General features: G+C 47.8%; 1 protein-coding gene across 1 annotated transcript in view; it reads right to left on the minus strand.

Annotated features, from left to right (window-relative positions):
* SPATA21 (spermatogenesis associated 21) overlaps positions 1-16,374 on the minus strand; it is a 21,570-nt gene extending 5,196 nt beyond the window's left edge. The window contains exons 1-6 of the mRNA XM_081816829.1: positions 16,163-16,374; positions 14,438-14,911; positions 13,952-14,040; positions 11,424-11,561; positions 8,957-9,028; positions 8,724-8,841 (exon numbers count right to left, since the gene is read on the minus strand). Of these exons, the coding sequence (XP_081672955.1) occupies positions 8,724-8,841; positions 8,957-9,028; positions 11,424-11,561; positions 13,952-14,040; positions 14,438-14,911; positions 16,163-16,374 (1,103 nt within the window). The remainder of the gene's footprint in view (positions 1-8,723; positions 8,842-8,956; positions 9,029-11,423; positions 11,562-13,951; positions 14,041-14,437; positions 14,912-16,162) is intronic.
* Between the last annotated feature and the right edge of the window lie 468 nt (positions 16,375-16,842).

Raw genomic sequence — 16,842 nt, forward strand, 5'->3', positions numbered from 1 at the left:
GACATCTTGGCTCTTTCCACAGTTTGGCTATTGTGGACATTGCTGCTATAAACATCGGGGTGCACGTACCCCTTCGGATCCCTACTTTTGTATCTTTGGGGTAAATACCCAGTAGTGCAATTGCTGGATCATATGGTAGCTCTATTTTCAACTTTTTGAGGAACCTCCATACAGTTTTCCAGAGTGGCTGCACCAGCTTACATGCATATGTTTTTGAAGTAAGGAGAGAGTCAAAAGTATTTGTCTTGGGAAGGGAGACTTCAGGGAGTGGGGAGCATGGTGAAGAGTGGTGTGGGGAACTACAAGGGTTTATTATAAACCTTTTTGGACTATTTGGCTTTTTAAACAATGTTTAAGTTTTTAAGAATTAACTCAAAGGATAAAGTTATGTCAGTTGAATACTAAGCAAAGGAAGTTGGTATAACCGTGTTAATATTTTAAAAACTAGGCCTTAAGACAAAAAGCATTACTAGAGACACAAATGATTACCATATAATGATAAAATGTTCAGTTCATCAGGAAATACAAAATTCTAAAAATGAAATATGAAGCAAAATCTGATAAAACTAGAAGTAGACAATTTCATTATCACAGAAGTGATCATGGATACTCAGTTTTGCCAGTGTAGCATCAAGGAATCCATATACTATAAGTGTGGATGAATGGATGTGGCTGTGTTCTGATAAAAGTTTAACTGTAAAAACAGCGAGCAGAATGTGGCCTGCAGCCCATAATAGACCTCTGTCTACTACAGACCTTACCTAAAACTAAAATTCACAGGAGAAACAGAGTTTGGAAGTTGAGTCTACCAAGTTAGAGGGTTTAGGTAACACCTGGGCCTTTCACAAATATGTCCTAACAAAGTAAAAAACCAAGACTACATAAACTCGAAGTGATCAGCCAGTAACTGAACTGCCTACAAGAAAAAAAAAATTAACACTCATCAAAGGAAGAGTCCGGTTTCCAAACAAAACAGAATCCAGTCTCTAAACCATATCATCTAAAATATCCAGGACAGGGGCCCCTGGGTGGCTCAGTCGTTAAGCGTCTGCCTTCAGCTCAGTTCATGATCCTAGGGTCCTGGGATCGAGCCCCGCATGGGGCTACCTCTTCCACGGGAGGCCTGCTTCTCTCTCTCCCACTCCCCCTGCTTGTGTTCCCTCTGGCTGTGTCTCTCTCTGTCAAATAAATAAATAAAATATTTTAAAAAATAAAATAAAAAATAAAATGTCCAGGACACAATAAAAAATTATCAGACATGCATGGGGTGCCTGTTCTTGGTTTCGGCTCAGGTCATGATTTCAGAGTCCTGAGATCGAGCCCCGTGTCAGGGTCTGTGCTTAGTGAGAGTCCGCTTGAGATCATCTCCCTCTCCATCTGCCTCTCTCCCTCCTTGCCCTTGCTCTCTCTAAAATAAATAAATAAAATCTTTAAAAAAATTATCAGACGTGCAAAGAAACAGGAAAATGTGGCCTATAGTAAGGCCCATAAAAATAAACTCATGGAAAGCAATCTTGAGGAAGCCCAGACATTGGATTTAGTAGACAACGGCTTTAAAAGAGCTATTAAAGGGGCGCCTGGGTGGCCCCGATGGTTAAGCATCTGCCCTCGGCTCAGGTCATGATCTTAGGGTCCTGGGATTGAGCCCCACATCAGGCTCCCTGCTCAGTGGGGGCTCTGCTTCTCTTTCTCCCTCTGCCCCTCCCCTGACTCGTGCTCTCTCTCTCTCTCTCAAATAAAATCTTTTAAAAAAGATATTAAAAATATATTCAAATAATTGAAGGAAAATATGATCTTAATGAATAGAGAAACAGAAACTACAAACATGAAACAAACGGAAATTCTAGAACCAAACGGTACAATAACTGAAGTGAAAAAGTCACTTGTAGCAGATTGGAGATAGCAGAAAAAGGAATTAGTAAACTTGAAGACAGATCAATAAAAATCATCCAATCTGAAGAACAGGAAAAAAAAAATGAAGACAAATTAACAGAATTCTGTTTCTGGCCATAATGAAGGAATTGGTACTGAACTTGTCATCCTGCCATAAATAACTACACATGGACAAAATATATGAAACTGTTGTCAGATATTGAACAGCAGGCAGCACAAGACTTTAACCCCTGAGAGAAGAGAAACATTGCAATGAGGTGAGCTTAATGATCTCTAGAGAACTTTGCCTGGAGGTACTTTCTGGACCGTGGTACTGGAAGTGGTACCCAGGCTGAACAGTAGATTCACTGAGGTAAAGGGATAGACATTGTAGTTGGTGAGGATGGAGGCCACTGGGATTAGTGTATCAGGATATCAAGAGATAGGAGCCATGCAAAAGAAAGAGCTGCGGAAATATGCATGGGGTATTCTTGAGTCTTTGGTTGCATATTAAGCAGTACACACATAGTGTGAAATTTCATAAAGCCAGACAAAGAACAAAAAACAGAAGTAATTACCAGAGTTTACCTAGGGCTGAGAGACACATGAGTTTCAAACAGCCAGAGCAGAAAGACTTTGTTGAACACCTGTGGAATTAGTAGCGCTCTTAGATGAGTTCTCTTTCAGTAGTCGGGACTAACTCAGCCCTAGAGGAGAGACTATACTCAATCTTCCCTAACAAAGCTTTAAAACCTTGAAAGATGGGCACCTGCCTGGCTGAGTTGGTACAGCATATGGCTCTTGATCTCAGGGTCATGAATAGGAGCCCCATGTTGGGGGTAGAGTTTACTAAAATAAAATAACCTTGAAAGAAAGAAGACTATCCTTAGTAACTTAATCACCTGCCCTCTAGTTCAACACTTTAAAGAATAAAATCCAGACAAATATCCAGCATCCAATCAAAAACTAGCAGACATGAGAAGAAGCAAGAAAGTGACCAATAAAAAAAGAAAAATCAGAAAAAAAAGAAAAATCAGTTTATATAAATAGACCCAGAAAACACAAAGATGATGGAATTAGCAGAAGAGGACCTTAAATGAGCTATTAGAAATATGCCCAAGGATTTAAAGGAAATATGAACATGAGGAGAGAAATAAAACTATAAAATAGAACCAAATGAAATATTTAAATATGAAAAATGCAATAGCTGAAATGAAAAATTCATTGACACAGCAAAAGAAAATATCAGCAAACTTGAATGCTTAGCAATAGAAATTATTCAAAGTGAAGCACAGAGAGAAAATTCAAGATACAATGATCAGAGCACCAGTGACCTATGAAACAATTTTAAGTGCTATGGAATTGGGGGCGCCTGGGTGGCTCAGTCATTAAGCATCTGCCTTCAGCTCAGGTCATGATTCCAGGGTGCTGGGATTGAGCCCCACATCGGGCTCCCTGCTCGGCGGGAGTCTGCTTCTCCCTCTTCCTCTCCCACTCCCCCTGCCTATATTCCCTCTCTCGCTGTCTCTCTCTCTGTCAAATAAATAAATAAATAAAATCTTAAAAAAAAACCAAAAACAAATGACCTTTACAGAGTATTTTAAGTGTTATGGAATTGGAGTCCCAGAAGGAGAGGAGGCGGGCATATAAAAATATTATTTATGGAAAAATGTACCAAAAAAAGAGAAATATGATAAAACTATAAATTATAAATCCAGGAAGCTCAATGAACCCAAAGTAGGATGAATACAAACTGAAGGGACCTAGTCTCAGTACTAAGAGACTGAGCCAGTGAACAATGGGACATCATGCCTAGATTTGTTCTTTTCTGCTTGTTACAATCTGTTTTTCTCCCCTCTTTACAGGTATCTTATATCACAACTTCTAACTCAAATTTCTCCCTATAGTCACTAAGCTTTTAATATATGAGATTTACGAGAAAGTTTTAGGTAGGGGGAAATGAAGGAGTTTAGGGTATGCCACTGCAAAACAGGCCACTTTTGGCATATGGTTATTTTTAGTTAAAACAATTGAGGGGTGCCTGGGTGGCTCAGTCGATTAAATGACTGACTTCTGGTTTTGGCTCAGGTCATGATCTCAGAGTCCTGAGATGGAGCCCTGTGTTGGGCTCTATGGTCAGTGGGGAGTCTGCTTGAGATTCTCTTCCTCTCCCTCTCCCTCTACTCCTCCCTGCTTGCTTGCACACACACACACTCTCTCTCTCTCAAATTAGTAAATAAATCTTTTTTATTTTTTATTATTTTATTATTTTATTTTATTTTTTTAAAGATTTTATTTATTTATTTGACAGAGAGAGACACAGCAAGAGAGGGAACACAAGCAGGGGGAGTGGGAGAGGGAGAAGTGGGCAGGGAGCCCGATGCGGGGCTCGATCCCAGGACCCTGGGATCAGGACCTGAGCTGAAGGCAGACGCTTAACCAACTGAGCCACCGAGGTGCCCCAGGAAGAAACATTCTTTTTTTTTTTTTTTTAAGATTTATTTATTTATTTATTTATTTGAGAGAGAGAGCATGAGAGGGAGGAGGGTCAGAGGGAGAAGCAGACTCCCCGCCGAGCAGGGAGCCCGATGCGGGACTCGATCCCGGGACTCCAGGATCATGACCTGAGCCGAAGGCAGTCACTTAACCAACTGAGCCACCCAGGCGCCCAGGAAGAAACATTCTTATCACAAGAGATGGGAGCCTTGGCTGAGAGAACTCTGTAATAGACCTTGTTAAAATAACTCTTATCTTCCCTTAGTCTGCCCATGTAGTTTCACTACTTCTCCACATTCACTACTCTCTGTTCAACCTAGTATAGAAACACTCAGGCTGAGTCATTTCTTTGGGTCTTCATTTTTCTTGTGAGGCCGCCCATTAACATATAAATAAGATTCATACGCTTTTCTCCTGTTCATCTATCTTTTTTTTTTAAGTTTTATTTATTTATTTAAGTAATCTGTACACCCAATGTGGGACTTGAACTAATGGCCCTGAGATCAAGTCTCACAGTCTACTGATGGAGCCAGCCAGGCACCCCTCCTGTTCATCTATCTTATGTCAGTCCCAGTTGGAAATTCTAAGAGAGAAATGGAAAATTTTCCTCTCCTGGACATCAAATGACATTTTTACTTGAACGAAGGACAAACTATGGTTATTCAGCCTTTGGTATTCGGTGGATATTTCTCTAAAAGTGGACGAAGTTAGCCCATCACTTCAAGGAGAACAACTGACAGCATTTGTTGCCTCCGATAAAATGAAAGCTTTCAAGAAAAAGAATTTTAGGAAACTTAAATCCATTAACATTTGCATATACATGTCCTGATACAAGTAGTTTATAGCAGTGAAAATGAATGAACTACAGCCACACATAACACTTCTAATACTTAAAGACTTTTCTGATATTAGTGGTGATATTAATTATACTATAATATAGTGTATATATACTAATTAATATAGTCATAGTATATATATACTAGTTATATATAGTATATATATAGAGAGAGAGAGACACTAATTAAAATGAAATGTGTCAACACCTGGGAGATAGGCAATATTTTCCAAATGACCAGTGCATGTTACAAAAACATTCATGGGAGAAGGGCCATTCAAACTACAAGATAGACCAATAGACTTTTATATTTATCTATTTATTTTTTATTATTTTTTAAAGATTTTATTTATTTATTTGACAGAGAGATAGAGAGCACAAGTAGGCAGAGTGGCAGGCAGAGGGAGAGGGAGAAGCAGACTCCCCGCTGAGCTGGGAGCCGACGTGTGGCTCGATCTCAGGACCCTGGGATCACGAACCGAGCCGAAGGCAGATGCTCAACTGACTGAGTCACCCAGGCGCCCCTAGACTCTTATATTTAAACAGGGGCTTCTGGCTGGCTCAGTCAATAGAGTGTGTGGCTCTTGAGTTTGAGCCCACGTTGGATGTAGAGAGTGCTTAAATAAACAAACTTTTAAAAAATAAAAGAGTGCAGGGGCACCTGGGTGGCGCAGTCATTTGAGCATCCAACTCTTGGTTTCGGCTCAGGTCATGATCTCAGGGTCATGGGATCAAGCCCCGTGTCGGGCTCCCTGCTCAGCATGGGAGTCTGCTTGGGATTCTTTCCCCTTCATCTCCCTCTCCCTCTGCTCCTCCCCCTGCTCTCTCTCTTTCTCTAAAAAGAAAGAAAAAAAAATGTTTTTAAAAATAAGTAAAAGAGTACAAAAAGTTCATTGATACGGTTTCCGATTACATATTGTAACCACATAAGGCTCTCCCACTTACCAAGTCTGGTGTAGTATCAAAGAAAAAGATCAACATGATGTGTGGGTATTAAATGAAAAGGCTATTAAAATACTTCCTTTTCCAGTTACATATTTGTGTGGGTCAGAGTTCTTTATATACTTCAACCAAAGCAACATATTGCAACAGATTGAATGCAGAGCAGATATGAGACAGAAAGCTGTCTTCTTTTCTGCCAGACTCCGAAGAGATTTGCAATATTGTATAACAATGCCATTCTTCTCATTAACTTTTTTTGTGAAACTATAGTTATTTTTCATTTAAAATGTTTTTTTATGTTCACATGTAATGGGGTTATTATAGTTAAATAAATTAATAAGCAATTTAATTTTTTCTCAGTTTTAAGTTCAAATATAGAAAATATTGACGAAGGTTCCTTGGTGTCCTCAAAAGTTTTTAGGAGTGTAAAGGGGCGGGGCACCTGGGTGGCTCAGTTGGTTGGGCGTCTGACTTGGGCTCAGGTTCTGATCTCAGGGTCCTGGGATCAAGCCCCACATCGGGCTCCCTGCTGAGCAGGAGCTTCTCCCTCTCCCTCTGCCGGCCATTCCCCCCTGCTTGTGCTCTCTCCCTCTCTCTGTCAAAATAAATAAATAAAATCTTTTTAAAAATAGTATGTAGCAGTGAGAACAATAAATGATTGATAATTACTCACAAGAATGTGAATGAATCACAAAACATACGTTGAGGAGAAAAAACAAGTAACAAAAGACTTACTACAGTAGGAGTCCACTCTGCCAGAGTCTCGCATAAAGGAAGACAGCTTTCTGTCTCATATCTGCTCTGCATTCAATCTGTTGCAATATGTTGCTTTGGTTGAAGTATGAGTCCACTCATATAAAGTTTATGAAAAGCTAAGCAACAAAGTATTCAGGAATAGAAATGTGAGTGAAGATCAGAAAGCGCCACTCCACTCCGTATCTACCAGAAGAAAGACTGATAGTACCAAATTTGCACAAAATGTGGAGCTACTGGAACTCTCCTGTTAATGGTGGGATGGTAAAATGGTACAACCACTTGGGAAAAGGTCTGGTGAGTTCTCAGAAGTAAAATACACCTACCTGCAATTCCCTTCTGCATATTCGCCCAAAGAAACAAAAGTATGTGTCCACGGAAGGACTTGTACAAAAATGTTAATGGCAGCTTCGTTCATTATAACCCCACACTGGGAACCGCAGAGAAATCCATCAGTAAAAGAATGGATGAGCCAACTGTGGTAGATCCACCAAGTGGAACACTACTCAGCAATAGAAAGGGGTGAACCCTGACACCCACAACGACATGGACAAGTCGCAAAAGCATTGCGTTGAGTTCAAGAAGCTGACCCTAGGATTCCATACTGTATGTTTCCATTGATGTGAAGTTGCCAAAAGCCCAAACCAATCTGGGACAGAAAACAAATCAGAAGAGTGATTGCCTCCACGGGAGTGGGTTTGGAAACCGACCAGGAAGGATCATGAGGGCACTTTCGGGAATGATGGTCAAGTTGTACATAACTTCACAGGGGTCCAGGTGTCAGCAGTGGCTGAGATTCACACACTGATGATTTATGTGTTTCACTGAATGTAAATTATACCTCAAATAATGAAAAAAAACCCTAAATAAATGTCGATCTCTAGTTATTGATATGTATGCTGAAGTATTTAGAGGGAAATGACTATAGTTTATTTTGAAATGAATAAAAAACCAATATGGATCAATGAAGAGAGGGATGGGTAGACACAAGATTAAAACAAGCATGGCAGATTGGCAATGGTAGAATCTAGGTGGTGAGTATATAAAATGTTCACTGTGAAATTCTCTCAACTTTGCTGTATATTTGAAATTTTCAGTAAACAAGGGGAAAAAACAAGTAGTGAAAATTTAAAACAGAAAGCAAGGGAATAAGATGGTTAGATCTTATTTGGGGAGAGAGTGTTTTGTGATAGGGGTAGGGCACACAGGGCTTCGAGGTTATTGGAAATGATCTATTTTTTTTTTTTTAAGATTGTCTTTATCTATTTGGCAGAAAGAGAGATAGCAAGAGCAGGAACACAAGCAGGAGGAGTGGGAGAGGGAGAAGCAGGCTTCCTGCCAAGCAGGGAGCCCGATGTGGGGCTCGATCCCAGGACCCCAGGATCATGACCTGAGCTGAAGGCAGATGCTTAATGACTGAGCCACCCAGGCGCCCGGAAATGATTTGTTTTTAAACTAGGGAAATGGACACATGGGTATCTTAGGATCCACACCAGGACCCTAAGATCATGACCTGAGCCAAAGGCAGACACTTAACCAACTGAACCAGCCAGGTGCCCCAAGCGTTGCTGAGCTTGAAACCAGGGTACAGAGATAAGTAGGAGAGATAAAGCCTTAATGGTATCTGGTCTCCTGGATCCAGCCATTCCTGAGGCCATGATCTGTTATGTGAGCCAATATATTCCCCTTTTGCTTAAGCCAGTTTTATTTGGGTGCCTTTCACTTGCAACTGAGAGTCCTAACTATCAAAATTCCTCAGCTGCCAAAATACTAGGTGCCATTTCTGTGTCTGCAACCCTCCACCCCCAACCCCAGCTGCACTCACTTGGTGATCTCCTCTAAGGCTGCCTCTGGTAGGGCCAGCATCTCCACCAGCAGGGACAGGATCTCAAAGAGCAGAGTGTGGGGGTTTGGGGGAGCCATGTCCGTCAGGGCGTTCTGCTCTGGGGACATGGGATGATGTCTGCCGTTACCATTTGGTAGTTCTGGATGCTCACTGTCCACCAGCCACCAGACCCCTCCCCGAGCTCTGACTCCTCTGGGCTCATCCCTACTCACCCACGGAGCAGAAGAAGCGCCTGGTGTCTGTCATCACAGCCAAGAAGTCCTTGAAGCCTACATGACCATCTCCTGTGGAGGCCAAGGGTATGACAGTGGACAGGGGCCTGCCAGAGTGTGCCCAGGCATTGCAGCCCCGCATGGTTATTGGCATTTCCTCAATGGGTTTGATTATAAAACACATAGAAGACACATATTCAACACATATGTAACATGTATTCAGTGCAGCAAGTGTGGTGCACACAGCAAAGTAGAAGGTGGAAGTTAAAATCTCCTGGGTTGGTAGCTCCAAGAACTCGGGGCAGCAGTCTGAATTCACATCCCTGGTCCAGCATTTACTATCCGTGTGACCTTGGCAAAGCCCCCAACCCCACTAAGCCTTAGTTTTCTCATCTAGAGGGTGAGGACAACCATGATACTTATCTCATGGGAAATTGAAGCAAAGTGCTTAGAACAGAGCCGTGTGTATTATACAAGTTCAGTAAATGTCAGCAACTGTTATTATTACCATGTGCTAGTCACTGCATGAGAGTTATGTACTCACAAGATTCCCACCTCGGCCTTCAAGCCCCTGTAGGACCTGCCTGTTACCTGTCTCCAGCCTCACCTGGTGCCAAGTGCCCCCAGCATGAACCTGTTCTTCCACTGGGGGCACCTTTCCTGCCCCGGGCCTTTGCACATGCTGCTTCCTCTTCCTAGAATCCTCTCTACCACCCTCTAACTCTTTAGTAAACATCCTAGGCGTGCTTCTGCTTGATCATCCCTTCCCCAAGAGAAGTCAGACCTGACCGGGTCAGCTGCCCCCCTAAACACTCTCATAAAACTCTGTACTTCAACCACACGCTTGTAAGATCTGGAATTTAATGGAGGTGCCGGAAGGCAGGGACTGGGTCTGTTTTGTTCTGTACTGTGTCCTCAGGGCTTAAGACAGGTAGGTCTCGGGGGCGCCTGGCTGGCTCAGAGGAACATGTGACTCTTGATCTCAGGGTTGTGAATTTGAGCCCCACATAGGGGGTAGAGATTACTTAAATAAATAAAAAAGGGCGCCTGGGTGGCTCAGTCGTTAAGCGTCTGCCTTCGGCTCGGGTCATGATCCCAGGATCCTGGGATCGAGTCCCACATCGGGCTCCCTGCTCCGCGGGAAGCCTGCTTCTCCCTCTCCCACTCCCCCTGCTTGTGTTCCTGCTCTCGCTATCGCTCTGTCAAATAAATAAATAAAAATCTTTAAAAAAAAAAAAATAAATAAATAAATAAAAAGGTAAGTCTTAGCAGATGTTTTCCGAGCTACTAGACGAATGAATGAATGGTCTCTAATCCTGAAAACCACCCTCTGGAGGTGCCTAATACTCTTATCCCCATGTCACAGATGGGGCCTTAGACACAGAGAAAAGCAAGCTTTTGCCAAGAGTCACGTAGGGGCAGAGCTGGGGTCAATTCCTGGCTTGTGTGTGTGGATGCGCCCCTGTGCGGTGATGGAGGAAGTATGGTCAGACAGGCAGTGGCCAGGAGCCCAGGCCCCTTATAGCTCCCCAGCTCCCCACGCCCTGCATCTAGCCAACCAAACCACATGGGATTCCCCTCACCCTGCATCCTCCTCCCTTTGTCTAGTTTATTTCTATCACGAGGAGTGCCCTTCTTTCTTCTCTCCCTGCCTAACCGCTATTTAATCTTTCACAATTTGGCTCAGGCATCACCTCCTCCAGGAAGCCTTCCTTCCTGATCCCTTCCTCCAAGCCACCTTAAGTGCTGCTTCCTTTGGTGACTCTTACTTCTGTGTCACTATCTATGTGAGCACCTCAGGAGCAGGGCTCATGGGTCTTACACATCTCTTTATTCTCAGTGCCCAGGTCAGGAATGTGCACACAGTGGGCATTTAATAAATATTTACTGGATGAATAATACTAGCAGCTCAATGTCTCCTGGACACACTCTGTGCACCAGGCATGGCGCTCAGTGCTCTGTCTGGATTATCTCATTTGCTTTTCAGCAGCCTGGTGAGATGGATACTGCTCTCAGCCCCATTGTACAGAAACTGAGGTTTGGTGAACTTCAGTGACTTGTCCAAGGTCACACACCTGGTCAAATGAGTGACCGAGTCACGGGAGAATGTCCTGTGAAGCACACACACAGGCCTAAAAGGGAGGGATCTCAGAAATCACCGACTACATCCCGGGGTCAGGAGGTAGGTCATGGTCATCTCTGGGTCTCCAGAACCTGGCACTGAGTAGGTGCTCAGAGAGCATTAACGTTGGGGGCCAGGACGAACCACATAGTTTGTGGGCCCCGGTGGAAAATGAAAATGCAGGATGGGGCCCCTCACTCAAAAATTTGTGAAACGTTTCCAGACTGCAACAGCAGAGCATTAAACCACATGCAGGCCCCTTGAAGCGGGGAGCCCTGTAGGACTAGAAAGGTCTCCCATGGCTGGCCCTGCCTATGACTCAGAATGATGCCTCCCCCAACTCACCATCGACATCAGCACTCATCAGGGCATCCTCGACCTGCGCCGGCGTGAGGGAGATGCCCACGAGCAGCAGGATGTTCCCCAGGCTCTGGGCGTTCACCTCGCCATGGCCATTGAAGATCTCAAAGTAACTGCGGAAGGCTGCAGTGGGGCAGCGGTGGGGGGAAGGGGGTCACGTGAGGCGGGGACACACCCTGTTCCCACCATCCAAACCCCCCGCCCCACACTTCCAACCACCCTCCTGCCCAGCACCCTTTACCACCATGGCTGGATGGGGGGGCACAGGCAGCTAAAACCGCTCAGTCCCACTAACTCACTCCACTCTCCATTCCAAGGTCAGGCCAAGGGTTCAGCTGGTGTGCCACAAGCTAAGCTCCTTAGCGACCTTCACTTTGTACCAGGAGCGCACCCACTTTAGGGCTCCCCTATTATGTGCCAGGCACTGTGCTAGGCTCTTTACAGCCACGTTCTCATTAAAGTCTTACAATAGCCTCGTAAGAGTGGGATGCCTGTTCCTTTTGTCACGATAGGGAAACTGAGGCTTAAAGGTTAAGTGACCAGCAGGTCTTTCTGACCCTGAAGTCTGTGCCTTTGACTTTGGTGCTCTGTGGTCACTTATCTGCATGGACGTGCCTTCTGGATAGCTTGATGCCAAAGCTGTGCCTGGCTTCTCAGCCCACGGCAAAATGCCGGCAGAATCAGCGGACCGAGGGAGGGGGCTGGCTCATGCCATTTAATAATAAGCTGGGTTGCTGCTGTGGGCTGAGCTGCATCCCACCGAAATTCTTATGTTGTTGAAGCCCTAACCCCCAGGCCCTTAGCATGTGACTGTATTTAGTGACAGGGCCTTTAAAGAGGCGGTTAAGTTAAAATGAGACAGTGGCTTAGGTCCTAATCCAATCTGACTGGTGTCCTTACAAGAAAAGGAAATGCAGAAACACGAGAGACAGCAGGGATGTGTGTGCACAGAGGAAAGGCCACGTGAGGCCACGTGAGACCACATGAGGACATAGGCGGCCACCTGCAAGGCGAGGGCAGAGGCCTCAGAAGAAACGAAATCTGCAGACACCTTGATCTGAGAACTGTGAGCTCCTGAACTCTGAGCAAAGAAATGCTCAGCCGCCCAGTTTGGGATACTCTGTTATGGCAGCCCAAGCAAACCATGCAACTGCCACGGGGCAAGCCCCGGTACTTCCCTGAGCCTCTGTTTTCTCATCTGTGAGGTGGACAGAGTGGTACATCCTCCAGGAGTAGTTGTGTTAATTCAGTGCCTGGTGCATAATAGACTCTGAAGTCTGACACACAGAACTGAAATGAGAGAGGGAGGACTAGGGTGTAGGGTTGGGGTGAGTGGTGACCCACCAAGGACAGGCACACCAAAAAAGGGAAAGAAGAGAACAGCTCTTAAAAGCAGATGTGAGCAGGGCGCCTTCAGCTCAGGTCATGATCCCGGGGTCCTGGGATGGAGCCCCGCATCGGGTTCCCTGCTGAGCTGGGAGCCTGCTTCTCCCTCTCCCTCTGCCTGCAGCTCCCCCTGCTTGTACTCTCTCTGTGTCTAATAAAAAATAATAAAAAAAAAAAAGCAGATGTGAGCAAAATGCACCGTGGTTTGGACCATCTGAGCAGGGCAGCCAGACAGGGCTGAGGGGCGTGGTGGGAACCCTGAGTCTCTAAGCCACAGCAGCACCTTGTCCGTGAACTCTGCTCAAGGACATGGGGCAGAAGAAGAGCCTCTCTGAAAACAGCTAGAGAGTTGTAATGCTAGAAGGAGTGAGCTCCCAGGAAGCGGTCATAGGGAGCCAGAGAGCTCATTCAGGGAAGTCAGAAGAAGGGGCCAGTGGAGAGAGTCAGAGATTTGGGGGGAGGAGTGAAGAGTGGAGGGAGGACAGACACATGCTCTTCTGGGGCTGGGGCGGGGTGTGGTGGGGCTGCAGGCAACCTGTGGAGCGCATGGAATCAGCCCTCCCTCCTCTTCCTCCTTCTGGGGCAAGTGGGAGTCGTGGGGCCCAGCCCCAAGAATGATGGAGACAAAGACACAGTGCCTCCCCCAGGTGGGGGCTCCGAACTTTAAAACTTTTTGGAGGGGGTGGGATGCGGTGGGAAATGGGACTTGTCCAAGGCAACTGGTCTTGGTAAACGGTGAGGGAGGGTCTAGGGCGGACAGGGGGGGCCCTGGAGCCCTGCCTCCCATCCAGTTGGCCTCCGGAGGCCCCGTAGACTGGGCTTGGGTTGAGGGAGGCAGAAATGCCTCCAAAACCTAAAGAACTTTGCCGGACTTGCTCCATTTACTCAGGGAGGTGGCTGCGGAACTGGAAGAGAATTGGACCCCAAGGGAGAGGGCCCAGCAGGGGCTCTGGGTCCCCCAGACAGCTGCCACCGTGCACTGTCTCCCTAGCCAGGAAGTCTCCCCTGGGCCCACGACATGGGGATGTGGTGGGCATCAGGTCAGCGGTGTGGTCTGGCCCCCCCACCCCAGAACTGAGTGAGACTTCTGCCATGGGAGGGGCTTCCCCGGACAGGCCTGCCCTCACCTTCCTCTTGCCTCAGGGTGAGGTGCTCCTCGAACCTCTCATCCCAGTTCTGGTCCAGCTTAAGGAAGCGGCGCTCCTCTAGCTCCTGCCTGCAGAGGACAGACCCCAGACACGGGGCACACATCCAGCCACCCTTGCCCAGGGCCACCCCCAAAGCCAGGGGAGGGCAAGGGCGAAGGTGGGGCAGAGGAGGGCAGGGGAAGGACCCTGGGGTGGGGGGGCTTTGGGAGGTCGGGAGAGTCTCAGAGTGACCCTGGCGGGGAGGAGGCAGGGGTGAGGGGACACGAGGGGAAGGGACACACACCGTTGGAGATTAGAAAGAGAAAAGCTTGCAGAAATGGGGAAAAGGACCTAGACATGGGGGAGGGAGGGGGGCAGAAGTGAGGAGAAGTGCAGAGGGAACAGGTGCAGTGCCTGGACGAGAGATGCCGGGGACACCGGGACACAGGCTCTGACCTCGGGCGCCCGTTCCGGGGTGGCTCCTACCGTGTCTTGGGGCTGCTCAGGCTCCTCTCTCCGCTCAGGTGCAGGAGTTCAGCCCTTCTCCAGCCCACGTCCAGGGTGGGGGCCGGCAGGGCTGTGCCCGGCCCCGAGGCTGGGACTGGGGATCCCACGGGGGTAAGCGCGGGGACTGGCCCGGGGGCTGGCAACAGGGCCCAGGATGGGGCCATCGCAGGGGCCGAGGCAGGGTTCTGAGGCAGGCTTGGGGCTGAGGTGGGCACAGGGGTCAGGGTCCTGGGGGACTTCCGGTTTGGCAGGGCCCGGGCCTTGGCAGCCCTCCGATGCGTGGCCTCCTCCTCCTCCACCTCCAGCAAGCACTTCATGAAGCCCTGCCGAAGGTTCTGGGCCCCTGCGGCCACCGTGGGCTCCCGAGGCTGCTTCAGCACAGGGTCCAGATCCCTCCTCTCTCCAATGCCCCTCAGCTCCTGGGGACAGGACAGGGGAGAGGATCCAGCCAGACTGCCCCACAAAGCTTCTCCTGCCACTCACTCTCCATCCTCACACTGTTCTTCCTCTTTGGGCCCCTGGAGGATGCCCTCCGAATCTCCCATGCACCCCACGAGGCTCCTCCCTGCACTCGACCTGGGCTCTGCAGCCTCCCGGCGCTATGAGCCTGGGTCTTAGGTGAGTCACTCCCCGCCCCACCCCTCATCTGTTTCCTTGCCTGGGATCAGCACAGGCTCAGTGGCCTTGTCAATACCTGTTGTTTGCCAACCTGACCAGAAGGTAAGCCTCATACGGGCAACACCTTGTTTGCCTCTTTTATCCATGACTATCCAGTGATGACACGTGGTAGGCACTTAATAAATGCCCACTCATTCATCCAACAAATCTAGCCACCTCCTGCACCTCCTATTACGGGGACAGGCCGTCCCCAGCCTGCAGCTCTTGTCCCTAAAGCGCCAGCTCTATTTTGTCCATCAGCATAAACATGCTATATTATCTTCCTTCTAAAAAAAAAAAAAAATCTCCCCTGACAAACCCCTCCAGCTACCGGCTACCAGCCCAGGGTTCTGCTCCTCTTTCCAAGCTCCAGAGGCTAAGGGCATCCTTTGCCCGCCACCCAAGATGCACACACACTTGTGCTTGCACACACGCAAACACACACACACGCGTGTGCACATCCATGTGCGCACTCACAGACACACAGGCACTCTCACACTCACACCTTCCCCGGTGCGACTCCAAATACCATCCCAGCCCCTCCTCTAACTCCTTCCTCCTCCTGAGTCCGCGCCCGCGCCCTCCGCACCCCCACTCCGGCTCTACTTACCGGTGGAGGAACAGGCCCTGGTGCTGGCTGGGTCTCCACAGCCTTGACCCTAAATAAGGGAGAGACCCCGGGGTGGCAGAGGGGCTCAGCTCAAGGCTCGTCCTCTGCACCGACCTTCCCTCAGCCCCCAGGACCCTCAGGTGCACCACCCCAGCCTCATCTCTCCAACCTTCTCATCTCAGAGGGGCCCCTCATTCCCTCACATCCCCATGTCGGGACGAGGCCTCGAAAGTACAGGTTTGCAGAACAAAGAATTCTGGTGTTAGAGCTATCCTACAGATGGGGAAACTGAGGCCCAGAGGGGCATGACTTGCCCGAGGTCCTATATCAGGTCAGGAGCAGTCAGGACTAGAATCCACCTCACCTGTAACTTAACAGAAGCGTGGTCTTTTTGGGTCAGGGAGTCGGGTAGGGGATGGCAGCAGAGGATGGCTTACCTTCCTTTGGGTGGGTCAGGTCCTGGCGTGGATGGCGGGAAGGAGTTGGCTGTATTTTCCTCCGGAGTTGCCAAGGGCATTAGGTGCACTGCCTCCTGGGAACTGTCCTCCTGTGGCCTGATATGTGGTGTGTCCACCTCCTTGGGGAGCTTGTCTCCCTGTGGCTGCCCACAGCTGTCCAAGGTGCAAGAAATCGCGACTGGTTGCACCATGTCTGCCCCATGAGCTGCCTGGTGACCTGGGGTGGGCTGACACTCTGGGCCCTGCCGAGGACAAGACACCAAAATGAGGAGCCTGAGCCTGGCTCCCAGGAACCTCAACACTCGCCTGGAGACCAGTCATCCCAGGCTTACTGTGATCTAGGCACTGCAATCATCCTCTTACTGAGTGCTCTCAGCACCCCTAGAAGGTAGCACAGACTCATTTTTCAGGGATGAGGACACTGAGGCCCACGGGAATCACGACCTACCCAAAGTCATGGTCCATGCTTCTCTGGGGACATAGAAGGGGAGCTTGGAGGAACTGAGGTGTTTCCCTTTAAGTGGGATTTTCCAAGGAATGTTCAAAGTACAAGGATCCTTCTCGATGCTCCCTTAAAAAGGAGTGTTACGTTAACTGGTTTCAAGACTTATTGTAAAGTGACTTATGATCAGGAAAGTGTGGTATTGGAATAAAGATAA

Source organism: Leptonychotes weddellii, chromosome 4 (assembly GCF_054177405.1).
Source record: "Leptonychotes weddellii isolate Sample4059 chromosome 4, ASM5417740v2, whole genome shotgun sequence".
Lineage (NCBI taxonomy): Eukaryota > Metazoa > Chordata > Mammalia > Carnivora > Phocidae > Leptonychotes > Leptonychotes weddellii.